General features: G+C 36.7%; 2 protein-coding genes across 2 annotated transcripts; both read right to left on the bottom strand.

The window, feature by feature from the left end:
* Nucleotides 1-7,555: 7,555 nt before the first annotated feature.
* Nucleotides 7,556-10,843, bottom strand: LOC110779257 (meiotic recombination protein SPO11-2). Its single transcript, XM_021983788.2, has 11 exons — nt 10,547-10,843; nt 10,388-10,471; nt 10,172-10,301; nt 9,933-10,070; nt 9,506-9,594; nt 8,909-9,037; nt 8,732-8,826; nt 8,575-8,637; nt 8,419-8,495; nt 8,220-8,347; nt 7,556-8,079 (listed from the first exon to the last, which is right to left on the bottom strand). The coding sequence occupies exons 1-11, from the start codon at nt 10,622-10,624 to the stop codon at nt 7,945-7,947; spliced, it is 1,146 nt and encodes a 381-aa protein (XP_021839480.1). The 5' UTR covers nt 10,625-10,843; the 3' UTR covers nt 7,556-7,944.
* A 468-nt stretch (nt 10,844-11,311) lies between these two features.
* Nucleotides 11,312-12,996, bottom strand: LOC110779248 (CBL-interacting serine/threonine-protein kinase 11-like). Its single transcript, XM_021983781.2, has one exon. It carries the CDS (start codon nt 12,838-12,840, stop codon nt 11,446-11,448), a length of 1,395 nt encoding a protein of 464 aa, XP_021839473.1. The 5' UTR covers nt 12,841-12,996; the 3' UTR covers nt 11,312-11,445.
* Between the last annotated feature and the right edge of the window lie 4,797 nt (nt 12,997-17,793).

Raw genomic sequence — 17,793 nt, 5'->3', positions numbered from 1 at the left:
GGAAACGATGATATTGCCGGAAACGGAAATATGGATCGTATCGGAAATATAAATATTATCCAAGTCGTAGATGTTGCCGGAAACGGAAATATGGTACGTATCGGAAAATATTATCGGAAATGGAAATATTGCCGGAATCGGAAATATTGCCGGAAACGAAAATATTGTCAGAATCGGAAATATTATCGGAATCGGAAAATAATTCCGGAAACGGAAATATTAAATATTTGTTCGAAACGGAAATTGATTCCGGAATCAGAAATATTAAATATTGTTCGTATCGGAAATGAATTCCGGAACCGGGAATTTAATCGGAAGCGTATCGTACGAATAAACATCGGACGAGCTTGCTAGACGCAAGGCCTAGCACGAAGCTAGGCCCAACGCCTAGCAAAGCCCGCGTGCGACCAAAGCAAGCAAAGCCCAAACGCGAGAGCAAGGCCAGCAGGCGCGCGCCCCTCGTGGGCTGCGAGCACTTGCTGGGCCTGGGCTCAGCGCGCGCGCGCGCATGGCGCCCCTCGTGGGCTGCTGCGCCTGCGTGTGTGTTTGTGCTTGCGTACGAAACCTTGATCGGTTAGGATTCGTATAAGATTGATTTCCTAAGTCTACTAGATAAATTAAGTGATTGAATTTTAGATTAATTCAGATTCACTAAATCGTTTCCTAGTAGGATTCTAATATCCGATACCCATGCCCTATAAATAGGTGATCAATGCTCACAATTTATATCGAGCATTCAAGTATTCAAAGTGATTTTTGAGAGCAAAAATTCAGTCATACAATTGCCTATATGTGCCGAAAATTCTAAGTACCTTAAGGGCGATCCTAGTTGGTCAAGCTTAAGGCGGATCCGGACGTGCTGTGGACTATCTACGGAGGGACGACACTTGGAGTCCTAAAGACTTGTTCTTGTTCGGTTCGGGCGCAGCTAGGGAAGGCACGCAACAAAGTGTATGCATCTAAACTATGCTAAATGATTATGTGTAAATAATATGTTTTCCTGGCTTTATGGTTTTTCCGCATGATTTATGAATTGTCATATGTATCATAACCTAACAAAAAGTGGTGTGAAGGTCAAAAGGAGAGTTAACTGGAAGAAAAATAGGGCTAATATTATCTATGTGTTGAGTGGCAGAGATGTGAAAGGGTAGATGCTTCTCATGAAAGCTTACATCTCTGGAAATGATGATCTGCTTAGTTTCCAAGTTCAGCATCTTGTATCCCTTTTGATCAGGGGGATAACCAATTAGAACACAAGGTACTGACCTAGGATCAAACTTGGATCTGTGAGCCTTGATTGTGGATACATAACAAAGACACCCACATAACCTCAAATGGTCTAAACTGGCTGACTTGTTGTTCAACCTTTCAAAAGGTATGTCAAAATAGATGTTGCTAAGAGGCATTCTGTTGATAAGATGTGTTGCTGTGAGTAAGCATTCTCCCCAAAACCTTACTGGTAATCTAGACTGAAAATATAGAGCTCTAGTTGTCTCTAAAAGGTGTATGTGCTTCCTTTTCACTACTCCATTTTGTTGTGGGGTACCAGTACAACTTTTCTGGTGTTTGTTACTTGACTATGATACAAAGAAAGGATTCTTCCTTCACACAATTATTTTTTATTGTCTGTGTAACACCCCGACAATTCTCTCTTTCCTAAAATAATCTTTTAATATAAAACGTAGAGAATTATCAAGGCATTATCGCCCGTGTGAAAACGTAACGGCTTATTCAGAATTTTGCAGCGGAAAACATAAAACTAACTTTAGGTTTATAAATAATCGATTACAGGTTTAATCCCAAAAAATCAACCAACGAAAATAAGGAAATATAAATAGTACGACAAGTTTAAAGTCTCAATTAACAAACCCAAATAACAAATAACATAGCAAGACAAAAACAATACAAGCTCTCTAATCCCGATCCCCATGATGCATCATCTTCAAACCTGTAGATGGACAACGCTTATTGATCCTTAGAGACTGCTCACCAAAGATGGGTCATCACAGGATCAATAAGGCATAGCCATGATCAACACACACAAACAAAGCACGTAATCAGCAAAGCTGAGTACTACATACTAACAATAATAATCCTAGCATGATACTATTGAACGAACAAGCCTAACATGATACTAATAAAACATAAGCAAGGATAATCAAAATATATTGACTTGAAGACTATATTTGACTGAACTAGACCTTTGTATCATTAACATTATTTTAATTGGAATAGTCAATGGACCGAGCTGTCTACTAGAAACTTCTTCTTCTTCACTAAGGAAGACGAGGTACGGGCGCGACTCCGTAAACCCCAATGACCTGCGATATCGAGGGACTTTTAAATAAAAATAGAACCGGTGATCAATCCGGCCCCAGAAAAAGCCATAGGCTACCCATGACCCCAACTCCTGATTGTCCGTCACTTTAGACGGGCACAGTCTAAAGCTATTGCTACTCATTTTCACTTTACATGACTTAACTTTTAATACTTGGTTATGACTCATCAAACATAAATATTATATTCAACAAGTAAACACAACTTCTTTTATCTTTGAATTAAACCAGTGATCACAACGTTCAACCAAGAGCCAATTCCAACTATTTTAATCCTTCCTTTATCCATATTTAAAAATCTTTATTAGGTATAAGGTTCAACTACCAAACAAGGTCCTCGGCCCTTATAAAGTAGTGAAAATCTAAAGAGGAACAACGATCAATAAAGATCTAAACCAATATTAAATAATATAAAGTTCCCCAAAACCAACATGCTTGCATCAATATTCCATGCTAACATGATTCAATTCTTATAAATAAAGTTCTATGCTCAACGCATTAATTCAACGACATTGAACATGAAATTCCAACATAAACAAGTTCATAAATATATTCATCATATTCTCAATACAACACACATCCAAGCACACAGGTATGTACGTACCTTGTGTAAACAAACTGATAGGCCACTTTAACGAATTCAAAAGTCGCCCACAAAGAATTCTCCGCCTAAAATAATCAAGAAACGTACCCAAATCAATTCCTAATAATTTACAGCAACACTAACGTACTCCAAACACCTCCTAAACATTTTTAGAACACTCCCCAATATCGAAACTTAATTAATTAACTTCCTAGAATAGTGATTAATTCCCTAACGATCCCTAATTATCATAAACTCTAACAAACGTTCCTTTTTAAAAATTTCCAGCAATATAAAATAATTAAAAGCTTACTCAAAATATATTCGACATCTTTAAAATCATAAAAATAATAACTTTAATAATATATAATCGTTATATTATGATTTAAAGCCATTAAAACTTCAAAAGTCACACTTTACTACTTAAGGGCACTAATTTAATCAATATAATATAATCTGAAAATTAGTGACTTTATTATGTAATTCGTATAATCTGAAATCTATAATTTAAATCATAACTATAACTTTAATTCAAGAAAACATAATTCGAATTAATAAAACATGATTAAACCCTAACTTATATATTAATCAACCAAAACTGAAATTAATTAATTTACAATATCAATATCAAATTCGAAAATTATAATTTAACTATAAAGATTAATAATTTAATTCAAGAAACATAAATTAAAATCAATAAAATTAAATCAAAATATTTAAATAACTTAGGGTTTACGAAATAACCAAAAAGGAGAGAAAGGAGAGTGCTGGTCGGCGGTGGTGCAAGCACGTCAGTGGGTGGGCGGCGCAACGGCTGGCGACTGGTGGTGTGACTGACTTGCGCAAGAAACAAATAGGGAAAGGGAGATTTCCACGCGAAGGAGGAGAGAGAAGAGGTGTCGGCTAAGCAGGGCAGCAACGACAATGTAGGTGGTGCGGCGCGGCTGGCTTGGTGGTCGCGGCGGCGGCACAGGGGGGAGGAGCGACGGTGAGGGTGGTCGTCGTGGGTGGTCGGTGCGGCACGGCTGGGTCGACGGCGGTGGCTGGTACAGCAGCCAGCAAGGGTTACACGTGAAGGAGGGAAGGAGAGAGAAGGGTTTTTTTTTTCTTCTTTTTCTGTTTTCACGTGAAGGTAAAGGAGAAGGGAGGAGAGGAGAGTTGTTTTGGGTTTTTGGTTTGGGCTTTGAAATTGGGCTAGAATTAGGAGTTTAGTTTTAGGATTCGAATCCAAAACCGAATAGGATCGTTTTCTAAATTCAATCAATTTTCGTAATTCAGATTCTTTTCAATCTTAAAATTCTAAAATTATTTTTGATTTCGCAAACCGTTAAGATATTTAGAATATATTTAAATTAAATTAAATATACATTAAATATATAAATATAATAAATTTCAAAAATCGTTAAATATTTAGAACGTACTTAAAATAAAATAAATATACGTTAATTATATATTTATTACTAAAATTCATAAGTTCTATTTAAATATAAATAATATACGTTAAAAATATATTAATAAAATTTATAAATTTACGGGGGATTACAGTCTGTCCTAAAACGAGATATGAAGTTATATTACGTACGTAAACTACAAATTTAAACCTCGTTATTTTCAATTTGTTAAGTTTAAAAAACATAAGAGCTAATTAATTTCTCTAAATTTATAAGGGTTAAACGATTTTTTTGTGTGTGTAGGGATATAAAATTAAAGTATGGGTTAAATAAGTTGATATATGTTTTGAACCTATGTTGTGCTAAAATATAATTTGAGAATATATAGTTTCATCATTATTAAATTTAGAATATATTTTAAGCTTAAACCAGACGATACTTATTGTTGAAAAAATAGACAAATAACAAGTTTTTATGGTACTTCGGAATCGCAAGGTCCTTTATACTACTTAGGGATGGCAATGGATCGGATTCGGGTCGGATGGAGCTTCACCCGCAACCACCCGCTCACTCCATCCGCCCCACCCGATCCACCCACCACCCGCCTAGTCCATCACCCGATTCCGATCCACCCGCCATCCGCGGATGAAGCGGGTGGATCGGGTGCTTAACGGATGATAATATAATTCCTATTTATTCAAATGTAAAAATATTTTGAACAAATACATGACAATAATTGATGATGCCCTGCTCAATCCACATTTAATCCAAACTAAAACAGTGTAACATCGTCGGCCGGGTGGAAAATAGCCATTACAATGATACGAAGTTCATTCTTAATATTACAACTACTACTTGATACTTGATGTTCATTTAGAATATTACAAATACTACAGGTACTTGATAGTTCAAATATTAAATTAAACCCAACAATGTTCAAATAAAAAAACAAACAGCAAAGTCAATCTCTTTTCCTTCTTCAGAGATCCATAAAGTCATCATCATCCTACAAATAAATAAATAAAAAGATTAAGCAGATGACGGGTCGGGTGATAAGCGGATGACGGATCGGGTGACGGACGGCTTGGAGCTCCACCCGAATCCGACCCGATCTGTCACCCGCTTCATCCGCCACCCGCCTTTCATCCGTTTAAGTCGGGTTTTCGTCCGTTTATTTATATCGGGTAGATCGGATTACTGGATATCTATATAAGATTGTCATCCCTAATACTACTATGAGTATTAGCTACTTACTGTTTCGCCTCGTACAATGCATTCGAAGAGGTCATACTCGGCCGATAAGTTTGGTTTTCCGCGAAAAAAAAAAGTAAGGTTCTTGTTCTTTTTTTTTTTGTTTCTTTTTCTTTCCTTTGAGATTTTATCTGGAAATAATGAGGATGGTTTTAGGCTACATGATGATGTTATTGATCACCAGACCGCACTTCTTGGTGATTTTGTGAATGTTGACGGAAAGATAGTAGTAAGATCGTAGTTCTTTTTTTGTCCTTTTTTTGTGAGATTTCATTTTGTAATCAATGATGTTTTTTTTTGAAGGTAAAAGTCAATGGTGTTTAGTCGGTTAGTTTCTAGAATTTACTTAACTACCCTAGGACTCGTTTTCTGTTGCTTCTCATCTTGAACAAGAAGTCTGTGTGTTGTTGTTATATTGGGTAGGGGTTTCATCATTAAGATATTGGTCCTTACTTGTGAATGTTTCTTATGTAGTTTCATTAAGAACTGAACTAGCCTTTCTTCTTCCTTTTCTTGCAATAATTTTTTACTAACATTACATGTACAACCAGTGCAAGCACATACTGGAACTGATTTAATACTGCTCAGTTCATCCAAAAATCATCTTGATCTTGGTAAAAAATTCAGTAATACTACTGTCACCTTGAGATATTCCACTCAAACTTTGTTGCAGGCCATAAAATTGTGGCCCTGAAGTAACTGAAAAAGGTTCCTCCAAATCCTTCCAGATTTTTCTTGCAGTGGACCAAAACACTACACTCTTAGCAAGTGTGGGACTCAAAGACCTTAGCAAGTATGACACCACCATATTGTTGCATCTATCCGAAGCTTGATAATCAGCATGACCAATAGCTGGCTTAGGTAAGGTACCATCAATGAAATTGACTTTGTTCTTGATTGCAAAAGCCAATAGAATACCTCTTTTCCATTCTGCATAACTTTCTCCATTAAATTTGTTTGAAACAATTGCTGCGTATGGATTTTCATAAGAATGTATGAAGTAGATATTGTTAGAATCTTGCATAGGAGGAATAATTGTTCCACCTGGTACTGTCATCTTTGATCAGTAGACCAGAAATTAAAAAAGAAACAATCACAAAACTCAAGTTACTTTGAACTTGATCAACAATCATCTTATCTGCTGAATTTCAGCAGTTTCAAGTGTTTGCGGATTAAAAGAAAGAATCTATGCTTACTCTGATACCATGAAGAAGTTCTTAAACTAGAACTTCGAATCAAAGAGAGAAAGGTTGAACTTTATTGATTAAGAGAGTTAAAACTCTTATTACAAGTTTAAGCCTAACAAGCTGCTAAGCTTTTATACTAGTGTGCTTGCATACAAGGGATCACTGATCATAAGGATCAGTTAGTTACAAAAAACTTCTGCAGCCTCTAACAACCTAGTACAGGTCAGCAATCTGTGTGCAGTGCAGACAAGTCATCAGTCTGTGTGTCTTGATCTTCAAGACTCAGTAATCGAGTCACCAAGGTAGTGAGTAGCCGACTGTTGTGTTTGTTGCTAGATATGTGTTGCTGTGTTTGTTGGTGCCTGCTGGATCATGTACTCCAATACTATTTCTACATGATGGCAATGAAACTTTCAGTCATACCACGATGTAGAGAGTTTGGCGCGAAAATTTTGTTTAGCCACTCAGAAAATAAATAGTAAAGCACAACGTGATACAATTGATTGTGTTGAATTTTGGGTTGTGTTTAAGAAATGTTGTTTCACTGGAAAAGCATAAAGTTAGGCACAACTTTAATACGGAAAGGGAAAAAAAACAAGTCTAGGCACAACATGACATGGAATAATTGTTAGTTACTTATGCCGAACATAAATATTACTCTGTAATACTTACGTAAATAAGTTATAGGATTGTGGTTAGAGAAACTTTTCCTATAACTAACGAGCTTAATACTTCCTTGATACTGAAATGAACATCTTATTTGGTACATGGTTGCTCTAAGTGCACCCAAGTGTATGTTGAAAAAGATGAGAATAAAGCCTAGTTGATATTAATAAATTCATTTGAATATCATTGCATGCTACATGCATCCATACTATGAAGAAATAAGGTAAATAAGATGTTTTCATTCACATTCATGCTTCTTTGTGACTTGTGAGAGCTGCTCAAATGATATTGCTACTTACATCAGAGCATAAACAATAGTACTTACATCAATCAAAGCATAAAGGAACCAGGTATGCCTATCTTTTGTGGTTTGAATTTTTCAGTTACATTTCAGGTGGATGTAATTGCAGCATGGAATGGTTTGTTTGTCACTTTTGACTAGTTTTTCTCGAAGAAGATGCAAGTGTTTACGCAGATTAGATATAACTGCCATGCTTCGTGATACTGTGTATTCGCCACTCCCTTTATATCTATATGTAATCGGCCTGGACAATTTTCTTCGCCAAGTATTTTCCTAAGAAATCATATCCATGACAATAGAGAGCTTCAATCTCTGCTCTTTGCCCACGTTGAACCATTAGTGATAACTCCTCCTTGTAATCATCCTGCAGTAGACAAAATTGGGCATCAAATACAGATGTGACGTGCTTCCATAGCATGAAAGGACAACTTCTTTAAATTTATGTGTAAGAGTCTAAGGTAATCTAAACACAGTGCAGAAATATTATCAGTTTGCATTGAGTACCGGAAGTATTTCCATTGATGTGAGGCTTTTAGCAATTTGCTTGTCTTTTGGTTTCAATGGGGCCATAGATTCCTCAGGTATCAACTGGAGATCATCTCCTCTCACTCCTAACCATCTCACATTACAAGCTGAAACACAAAACATGATAGGAGTCAGACTACATCTAAAGGAAGTCGCATCAATGTGGTTGTACAGGTACCATATTTATATGCCTCGAGTCCCATCCCGATGCTTCCATACTTGAAGGTGCACAGGATACTTAATCCAGCAGGATTCCTTCACAGGTTGGTCATAGAAAGGTCAACATATCAGCATTAATAGGATGATCAAGTAGAATTAGAGAAGAGATATGTACCAATCAACCAGCGCCAGAATAGGCAAGTTAGGGAATGCTTTGGTTATCTTATGAAGCAGAAACCTGTATCGAAACAGCAACGAGGAAGTTAATCATTGTGTACGTGAATCTTGCCTAGAAGCTGGAAAAATGGCTAATGTGTAGCTTAGCAGCATGCCTTGTGGCTAGATCTGGGCACCCTTTGGCTGTGATAAGTATGCTTGGGACTTGGTTAAAGAAGCAATCCTCAACCAATCGTTGGAATATGGCATGCTGAACAGATCAAAACAATTGTTGATGAAATATATCTAGCCTTCATTTGGTGGCTACTTCAATCCATAGCGGTGTAAAATACCTTCTCTATCACAATTATGTATCGTGCATCTGTTTTCATACTGAGCGATTCTAGCATGCTCAGATCGCCTGAGATCGGATGTCCTGAAGACCCACAAACTGAACAGTCCACGACCTCTCTGTTTGGCTCCTATTCAACATTTAAGACACAGCAAGTTCATTATAAATCAACACGTGAATACAGAATGACCTACGATCTCCAAACCAATATATGTAGATATTGGGGGAGGCAGTTACCTCTTCAAACCCCTGTAAGTTTTCTTTCAAATGTCAATTAACTAATGTAAGATTGTAAACAATTGGCGCGTAATTGCCTACATATATGGTCGGTTGTTTGGAAAAGTAACACCACACCTCAACATTTCTAGAATTCTAGTAATGTATTGCACCATTGCTAATCTAAATTTGTCAACCAATGTTTGTGCACTGCTACCTAGAACATCTAACCATCTATATGTACAGACACTTGGAGTCTTGGACACTTCAATTTAACTAAATTCAATGAGGTCAGACCATCCTATCCAAACTAAATCCTTTTCCCCGAGTTTGCATAATAAATGTACTTCTAGTACATAAAGAGAGAGAGAGGCTTGGGCACCTGAAGCAGTAGCCGGCCAGCAATTAGCCCTCTTGTAGAAGCCATGATCCCAAGGCTATACCGGCTGCAATGAAGCAATGCAACCACATCTGCAACATATATATCAAACATTTATCCATCACGCAGCAAGCTAACATCTCAACTTTGCCAAGAAAAAGGAAACTTTTCTTTTACGCGCTCTTAGAAAAGATAATTAAGATACCTCAAGTATCCAAGTTTTTAATAGAGGTTACTCCCTCTCATCAAAGATACAGGGTGATTATTGATGCGAATATTTAAGTGATGTTAACCATATTTTAATTTGGATTATTAATGGTGATAAATTTTGTGAAGTTCTATCAGTACATTCAGTAGCATTAACATACGTACTCCACCAAAAGAAATCGCTAAAATGACTAATATCTTTAACTTGAGGTAAAATTTTAACCTTGAACAGTCCGATTAACCTGTGTTTGGGAGCTAAAATATTCAGATGAAGTACAAAGCAGCTTGTAGTAAAGTTCGCGTTGAGTGACTCTCTTTTCCTCCACCAATATCTGGTAGCACATTTCCATAACCTTCCACACTGTTCCATTTTCAAATCCAAACCATCAAAAATTGGAGAAAATGAAACAAATTTTATTTAGACATTTTAACAAACACTTAGAAGGCAACATGACAATCGACCTCGAACAAAGGCTTTAGCAGCATTCTCTCTCATCATAGACCGTTTTGAGAACGAGTGAGACAGAAAAATGTGTGAATTATCGCTCATTAAACCTCGGTAAACATTCGTATTCTTGGAGTTTCGACTCGTCTGCTCAAACAGATCAAAAAAATTACAGCAGTTAATTCGCAATGATAAACAACGGAAAAACGAATTTGAAGTTGATGATAGCAAACCAGAGGAAGATCCGTGATTTCTGGATTCGGAGAGTTCAAGATTTTCAGGAAATTCAAGACTGCAACCTCGATTCGAGCTCGTACCTGTTGGAAATTCGGCCAGAATTTGTAATTATGTTTAAAAATGAAAGAGAAGAATGAAAGAGAGAGGGAGAGGACCTGAGAAGGAGAGAGAATATCGGCATAGCAGAGTTGCTGATGAGAGAAGAGTAGAGAGGATTGAAAGAGCTCCCACATTTTGCTTTGCAATTGATCTTTGGCGCCAGGATTTTAAAACGATGTAAAATGAGTCATGTCACTTATTGCTTTGTACTATCCCCTTATAAATTCAGATCAAATTACACTTATTGCTTTGCTCCAACACCAAAGTCTATTTATTGTTCTTTTGCTTTTTGATCCGGAATGAGCAGGAAGGAAAAGTTATGGGAAGATCGTTTATAGACCTATATCATGACAAGCGTTCTTAAAAATACAAATATGGTGCTAGAAATTAGGCATAAACACTTAATTCATGTCATCTAGTGCATAGCCTAGTTGGTAAAGAGTAAGGCGGTCAAGTTTGGAAGTGAATGACGTGTCCAGGATTCAAATCTTATGAGAAACACAATTCCTTGTAAACTGACCAACTGAGACACATGTTGCGACTTACATCCTCCAAGATACTTGAGTGGTCAAGCGGTTGTGGTCCTGGGGGTGAGGGCCGGTTTAGCCTTTTGGAACATTTAATTGATACTCGGTATTCTATATCGGAATTGGAAAAAATCAATTAAAAGAGTACAAATTTCAGGTATATATATAAAAAACTAGTTCTACCAAATTTATCAATTCCAACTTAATTTCAGTTAGTATTGTTAAAAATATCTTCGATCTTTGTTATTTAACTCGTAGTAGTAAAACAGAAATTTTATTTACAAAAAGTCCAGCTAGCTAAAAATGAAGAGAAAATATACAAAAATATACATAGGAACTTTTTTTTATCCCATCTAATATAATGATGGAATATTTCAATATTATACATAATGGTCTATGGTAACGTAATAGGATATTATAGTTACTACTTAGTCAACATAAATAGCAGCAATAGTAAGTTGGTGATCATGTATTGTATCCATTTGATTAGTAGGTTGTGATTCAAAGCTATAAATTAACTGAGAAAGTTTTGGTATCAACTTATCCCTCAAGATGTTATTACTGTTGGACATGAAATCTCCTCTTTTCATCTTCACATCAACAATTACCAGTTGTTTAGTCACCTGGTTAATCTCCACTCTAGCTATAAAATTCCCAATCGGTCCTACCAAGTCCACCACACAATCTTCCTTCCTCCGGCGAAGCTTCAATTTCAGCTCGTCGGCGACTTCCCCTGTCTTGGCAATGATCACATCCACAGGCAAACTCGAAAAGAATTTCTCACCATCTTCGAAAGGGTTGTATGTCGTCTGATTTAACAACCTTGATAAGCCGAGGCCAGACGAGAAAGCAATCAAATCAAACGCGTTCATTGATGAAGTAATACTAGTATTTTTCTTAACAGAAGAACAAGGTTGTTTTACAGAGAAGAAGTTACCATACAAGTCATCACTACTACTCCCGGTGTCGTCATGGTAAAATGGAAACTCGAACTCTGGACTTTTACCCTTAAATAAACCACCATTGTTAAACCAAGGGTCGTGTATGATTTCATCGATAGTGATTCGAGTTTTGGGGTTGGTATCGAGGAGTCGACTCAAGAGTCGAACCAGATCAGACGACATCCAGTTAGGACATCGATAATCCCCTTGAGAAATCTTCCTACACATAGACGTCGAGTTTGGTTCATTAAACGGTAAATACCCAGCTGCAAGAACATATAATATAACCCCACAAGACCACACGTCAACCATCGCACCACCGTACGGTCTCTTCTTTAACATCTCCGGTGCCATAAACGTCAACGTCCCACATATTGTTTGGAGAGACCCATCGATATGATCATTAACCGCAGCAAGGCCGAAATCCGAGACTTTAAGCTTTCCATATTTATCCAACAAAAGATTACCAGGCTTTAAATCACGGTGGTAGACACCTCTAAAATGACAGTAACCAACAGCGGAGATAAGCTGTTGGAAATACTTTCGGCTAAGCTCTTCGCTAAAACGACCCTTGGTCACCTTAGCGTACAGCTCACCTCCCTTGGCTAGCTCCATTACAAAATAGATCTTTCGTTTACAGGCTAAAACCTCGTATAAACGGATGATGTTTGGGTGTTGAAGACGGCCCATGGTTGTTATTTCTCCCTTGATGTTTGACATCATATTATTTTGTATTATCCTTTTCTTGTTAAACACCTTGATCGCAACCATTTGCCCGCTGTCGACGTTCTTTGCGGAGTATACTTTCGCGAAGGCGCCACACCCTAACAGCCGCCCCGCCGCGTATTTTCCGAACACTATGTTTTTCTCTCCTTTATCCATCTTCACCGATATATTATTTGTGGGTGTCAAATTTCTGGTGATCGAAGAATATAATGCTGCTTAATTATTCAGGAGAAATTATAGGATACACAATTTTCAAGTTTAAATGTTCTTAGCTAGCTTCTTACTCTTTAAATAATGTGACTTTTCTAACAATGGTGGACATTTAAAAGAGGCATTTTATACGGGGTGTTAGATTCTAATATAATCTTTTATAAACGTCGTATGGCCGTATGGGTCAATGTATATACCAGTGTGAACTCGTCATTATTGTTAATATAAGTTAAAGTGTTAAACAATATTAACAATAATGACTAATTCTACGTACATTAGGACGATATACGTAATGATTATAGACATATAATATTATCTAACACCGTCGACCTACAATATCCGAATCATAAGTAATGTTTATCCTTCACCAAAAGCTAAACATTATATTTGTATACAAATAATTTGACCAAACGAATAATATTTTATTCCAGCTAGTCTCCTATCAGAATGACGTCTGATATATAATTACTTAGCTATCAAAGCTATAGATCATGCATATCCAAGAGTATATGTATGGTAGGTATTAGACAACAATATATATTTATTGACTAGTGGTAGGTACTTGGAGATGTGCGGCATGTGCCACATGTCTTATCATCTGACGGTCTTATACAATAATTTGTAATATCTTTAATACAAAAATAGATATTTTGTATCACTTATTACCTCTGTACATGTAATATGTTTTTGCACGTAGTCCAACACACTTCTTTGGACATTAATATCTCTAAATATATATAAGTACAAATTATAAAAAACTGATACTTAAAATATATATTCGCATTAATACAAATTAACAAGATTTCACTTAACTGCATTTTTTCTTAAATAATGATAAAAGAAAGATGGTCAGAGTTAATTCACGAATACTGCCAAAATGCGAAAGGGAGATAGTATTAAGGCTACATTTCTATTTCTAAATGTCTATACATAATAGACTAAGATATTAGTCTTCATATATTGATGTATTACGACAGCAACAAACAAAACATTACCTCCAAAATAAGGGTCAACTACATTAGAAATCCTCCCTCCGTCCCGGAATACTCGACCCGGTTTGACCGGCACAGAGTTTAAGGAATTTGAATTGACTTATTTAATTTAATAGGTAATAGTTGATAGTGGGTTATTATTTTAATGTAGTTAGTGGAAGGTGGGTTAAGAGGTGGGGTTGGGGAGAGTAGGGGTTGAATTTTTAATTATTTTTTGTATGGAGTAGGGGGTAGGTGGGTTAATAGGGGTGGAGTGAGAAATAATATAATATTGTTAGAATATTTCCATTTTTAGAAACAGGTCAAGTATTAAGAGACGGCCCGATAAGGAAAACAGGTCAAGTATTCCGGGACTAAGGGAGTATATACTTTGTATGTACGTATTTTTTGAAGTATACATACGAAGTACCTCTCGTCTTGCACAAAGATCTACATATTTTTTGATATTTTTTTAAAGGTAAGATGAAGTGTCCTATTAAATCGGAACTCCGTATGGGTCAATCCGTCCGAGTTAGCAGATAGACACTTTGAAAATGGAAGGGATGGTAAGGGACTCTCTCAAAGTGCCCCTAGTGGAGATTAAACCCTCAACCTTTTGGTTGGAAGGTGATTAGGTGAAATCTTTTCCACTAAGCCAAGGCATTGCTTGGTCTACGTACTCTTTGATACATTATCTAAATGTATGTAGTAAGTCTACTCTTATTATATATATATACATATATATATATATATATATATATATATATATACTTCATCCGTATTTTTTAAAGAGTTACATGTTGACTGGCACAAGTATTAAAAAAGTTTAGTTAAATTTAATAAAATAATGATGCAAGTGGGGTAGTTGACAACAAAAAATTAGAAGTAAAAAAAATCAAATCTAGTGTAAATTACCAAAAAAAAATTGAATTATCTACTATGTATGACTTAAGTGGGCCAAAGGAAAGTAGAAAAAACAAATTGGGGAATGGGTGTAAAAGTTGTCAAAAATGGAATGGTAACTACTTAAAAAATATGGCCTAAAGTGTTAATTGTATCTCTTTAAAATACGAAAGGAGTATTTGTTATATACGAAGTACATTTTTAATATTGCCTTTGGGTAGGGCACTGGCTTTATTCGATCCATAAACTAAGGACGACTAAAGCCCAATTTCAGGTACGTGGGTGACCCAAGACAAATACGGACCAAAGACAAAGACCCAAAACGACAGAGTCTTGAAGAGCCACCAGGAACGGAGCACCATCAACAAAAGGAAGGTAGGGAAATCAAATAAACAGTTAGTGTGATGATGTGGCTTCAACTCCCCCTCCCTAGCTAGGGAGGGGCTTCCCCATGATGACACTTACGACATAACCTTCACATCTCCGACACCTCCCATCTCATTAGTAAAGGGGAAGCACTATAAATAAATAGCGAACAGTGAATTCAAGCAAGAGACACCAGCAAACAAACTCATAACACTTTTAACTTTTATTTTAGCCCTAGTGTAAAGTTTAGTCTTAGGCTTAGTAGCCTAGCGCACAGTAGAATAGAATAGTTTATAATCACTTCATTTATTGAAAAACTACGCTTTTCAGCGCCAATATGTTTTTCTGATCATTCAACCATGTAAATAACATCTCGTAATTAAATGTTTGTCAAATTTTTTCATACTAATCAATGTTTTTTTTAAGGATTTTTGGAGTTAAATTTATGTATTTCATTTCGCTTTTTTATCACTTGCTTGCTTTAGTTGGTAATTTTCTTGAAATTATTCGTTCACGAGCGAGACTTTCGATCATAAGGGTGTACCTAGAGATGGCCAGTGGGTCGGGTCTGACCCTCCCCACCCTGACACAGCCCATAGTGGGTTACGTGGATCGGACCCACTTATAACCCGTGACACAACCCGACCAACCCGGATATTTTTTTTAATGTGTCGTGGATCGTGTTTTTCCAACGCCCATTTCGACTCACCTCATCGAACCCGACACAACCCACCACGCCCACCCGACCCACGAAATACAACCCACCCGACACACGAACCCAACCCACCAGACCCGTCATTCTATTTTAAACTATTTTGTATGTTTAAAATGCTAAAATTATGTTGTATAAATATACATTAACTACATTTATGTGAGTAATAACATAAAAATTAATTAATTAATTTCGTATAAATTTGTAAACTTTTAACCCTTACGTAATTGTTCAAAGTTCAAACCCACCTCATCCACATCTACTCTTAAAATTCGTCTAAACCCACCTAACCCATCAGAGTCACATTAGAACCCAAAGCGTGTGGTAACCCACGTAACCCATCGGACCCACTAGCTCGACCCGCACAATCCACCACGACCCACAACCCACATAACCCACGACCCATCATGTGTTGTGTTCATTTTTTCGTCACAACGTTACCCACAACCCAACTCACCCTAATTTTGACTGAGGTGGGTCGTATGTCAACTATCCCCGGCCTACGACGCACCAAACCCGCCCATGATCCACCAAACCCGACATGTTGATCATCTCTATGTGTATCCCTAGGCACCTTAATCACCTTATTAAGGTATATTTATAAATATTAAACAATTAAAGTTGAGCAAAGGGATTGATAATATTAAACTGGTTCTAGCATAACAATATTAAACTATTAAAGTTGAGCAAAGGAATTTTTTTGTTTTTTTTTTGATGAAAATTGAGCAAAGGAATTGATAAACATTTCGATGTCTATTGTTTTCTTAGTATTTTATAAAATTAGTTTTAATATCAATGTATAAAACACAATTAAAGAAATCAACATTTATACAAAATATCTATAATAATTTATTAGTTAATGGGTAGTAAAATGTCGTCTAAAGGGACAAGAGGGCAAGTTAATGAGGGCCGTTGGAGTCTGATAATAGGCGAAAATGATAGACATTTTCATATTTATAAAATAAAATTGTAGACCAAGCAAGGGCCGTACGACCGTACGTGTTCGTCTAAGCTAAGGCCCTAAGCTAACGGACTAAGATAGAGGGACATGTTGCGCAAAAGGCAACGCTGACTCGATCTTCGTACATGAAGTAGTTGTTCATGATGCAAAAGGCAACAAGTCAACAACCCAAGGAATACGAAGGCCAGGCCATCCTCCTTTCAACTTGAAGAGTTTACATCCCTATCTTACTCTTATACTATTACTCTATTAGTGCCTTTTCCTCCATCTGTTGAGTTATAAAGATGGCTAAAATTTGTTTTACTTACCGGTTAGAGCATCAATATTCAATAGTGCACTACCCTACGTTCTTACTACCTTCATTTCGGAAAGTTCTTTAGGCTTTTCGTTTAAGTCCGTTCTTGAAATTCTTTACGTTTTCTGTTTAAGTATGTTCTTGAAAGTTCTTTACACTTATACTTTATTCTTTTTTTTTTTGTAGGGATGTCAATGGGGCCGGGCAGATGCAGATGTAGGTCCCTCCACCCCCATCCCCACCTAAAATTTCCATCCCCATCCTCGCCCCATCACCCATGGTGGGTAGAAAATTCATCCTCATCCCCGCCCCAAAGGGTACAAACTAAAATCCATCCCACCCCATCACCCGCCTGGGTATCAATCTCTGTCTCATCCCCGCCTCATATCCGCGCCAGCACCCACCTAATTTTTCTTATTTAACAAACATTATGGAAAAAAGTAACTTCCATAACAAAAAAAATTCAAACAAACAAAATTAAAAGTCTCGCCTTAATTTATATTACCACATACTACAAACAAATCCAAACGCATAAAAAATTGTTCAACTTTTTATCTTCTTTACGCATGGGCGACGAGCTCCTTTGCTCGTCGTCGCATGCCCGCACCATTGCAACACCCCTTAAGGGTGACACTTAGCTTCCATTGCTTCGTGCGTGCAAGATTTGTGCACGACTTACATAAAAATCGAA

This window comes from Spinacia oleracea, chromosome 3, assembly GCF_020520425.1.
Source record: "Spinacia oleracea cultivar Varoflay chromosome 3, BTI_SOV_V1, whole genome shotgun sequence".
Taxonomy (NCBI): domain Eukaryota; kingdom Viridiplantae; phylum Streptophyta; class Magnoliopsida; order Caryophyllales; family Amaranthaceae; genus Spinacia; species Spinacia oleracea.
Note: the sequence above shows the minus strand (reverse complement) of the source record. Positions and strands in the feature narration are given on the sequence as shown.

What these genes read in the sequence shown, in the direction of transcription:
- LOC110779257 (XM_021983788.2), bottom strand. Translation starts at nt 10,624, where the DNA reads ATGTGGGAGCTCTTTCAATCCTCTCTACTCTTCTCTCATCAGCAACTC. An exon ending in AAATCACGGATCTTCCTCTG is followed by an intron (nt 10,302 to 10,387) that starts GTTTGCTATCAT and finishes CTGTTTGAGCAG; the next exon opens with ACGAGTCGAAACTCCAAGAA. An exon ending in TGCCCAGATCTAGCCACAAG is followed by an intron (nt 8,638 to 8,731) that starts GCATGCTGCTAA and finishes GTTTCGATACAG; the next exon opens with GTTTCTGCTTCATAAGATAA.
- LOC110779248 (XM_021983781.2), bottom strand. Translation starts at nt 12,840, where the DNA reads ATGGATAAAGGAGAGAAAAACATAGTGTTCGGAAAATACGCGGCGGGG.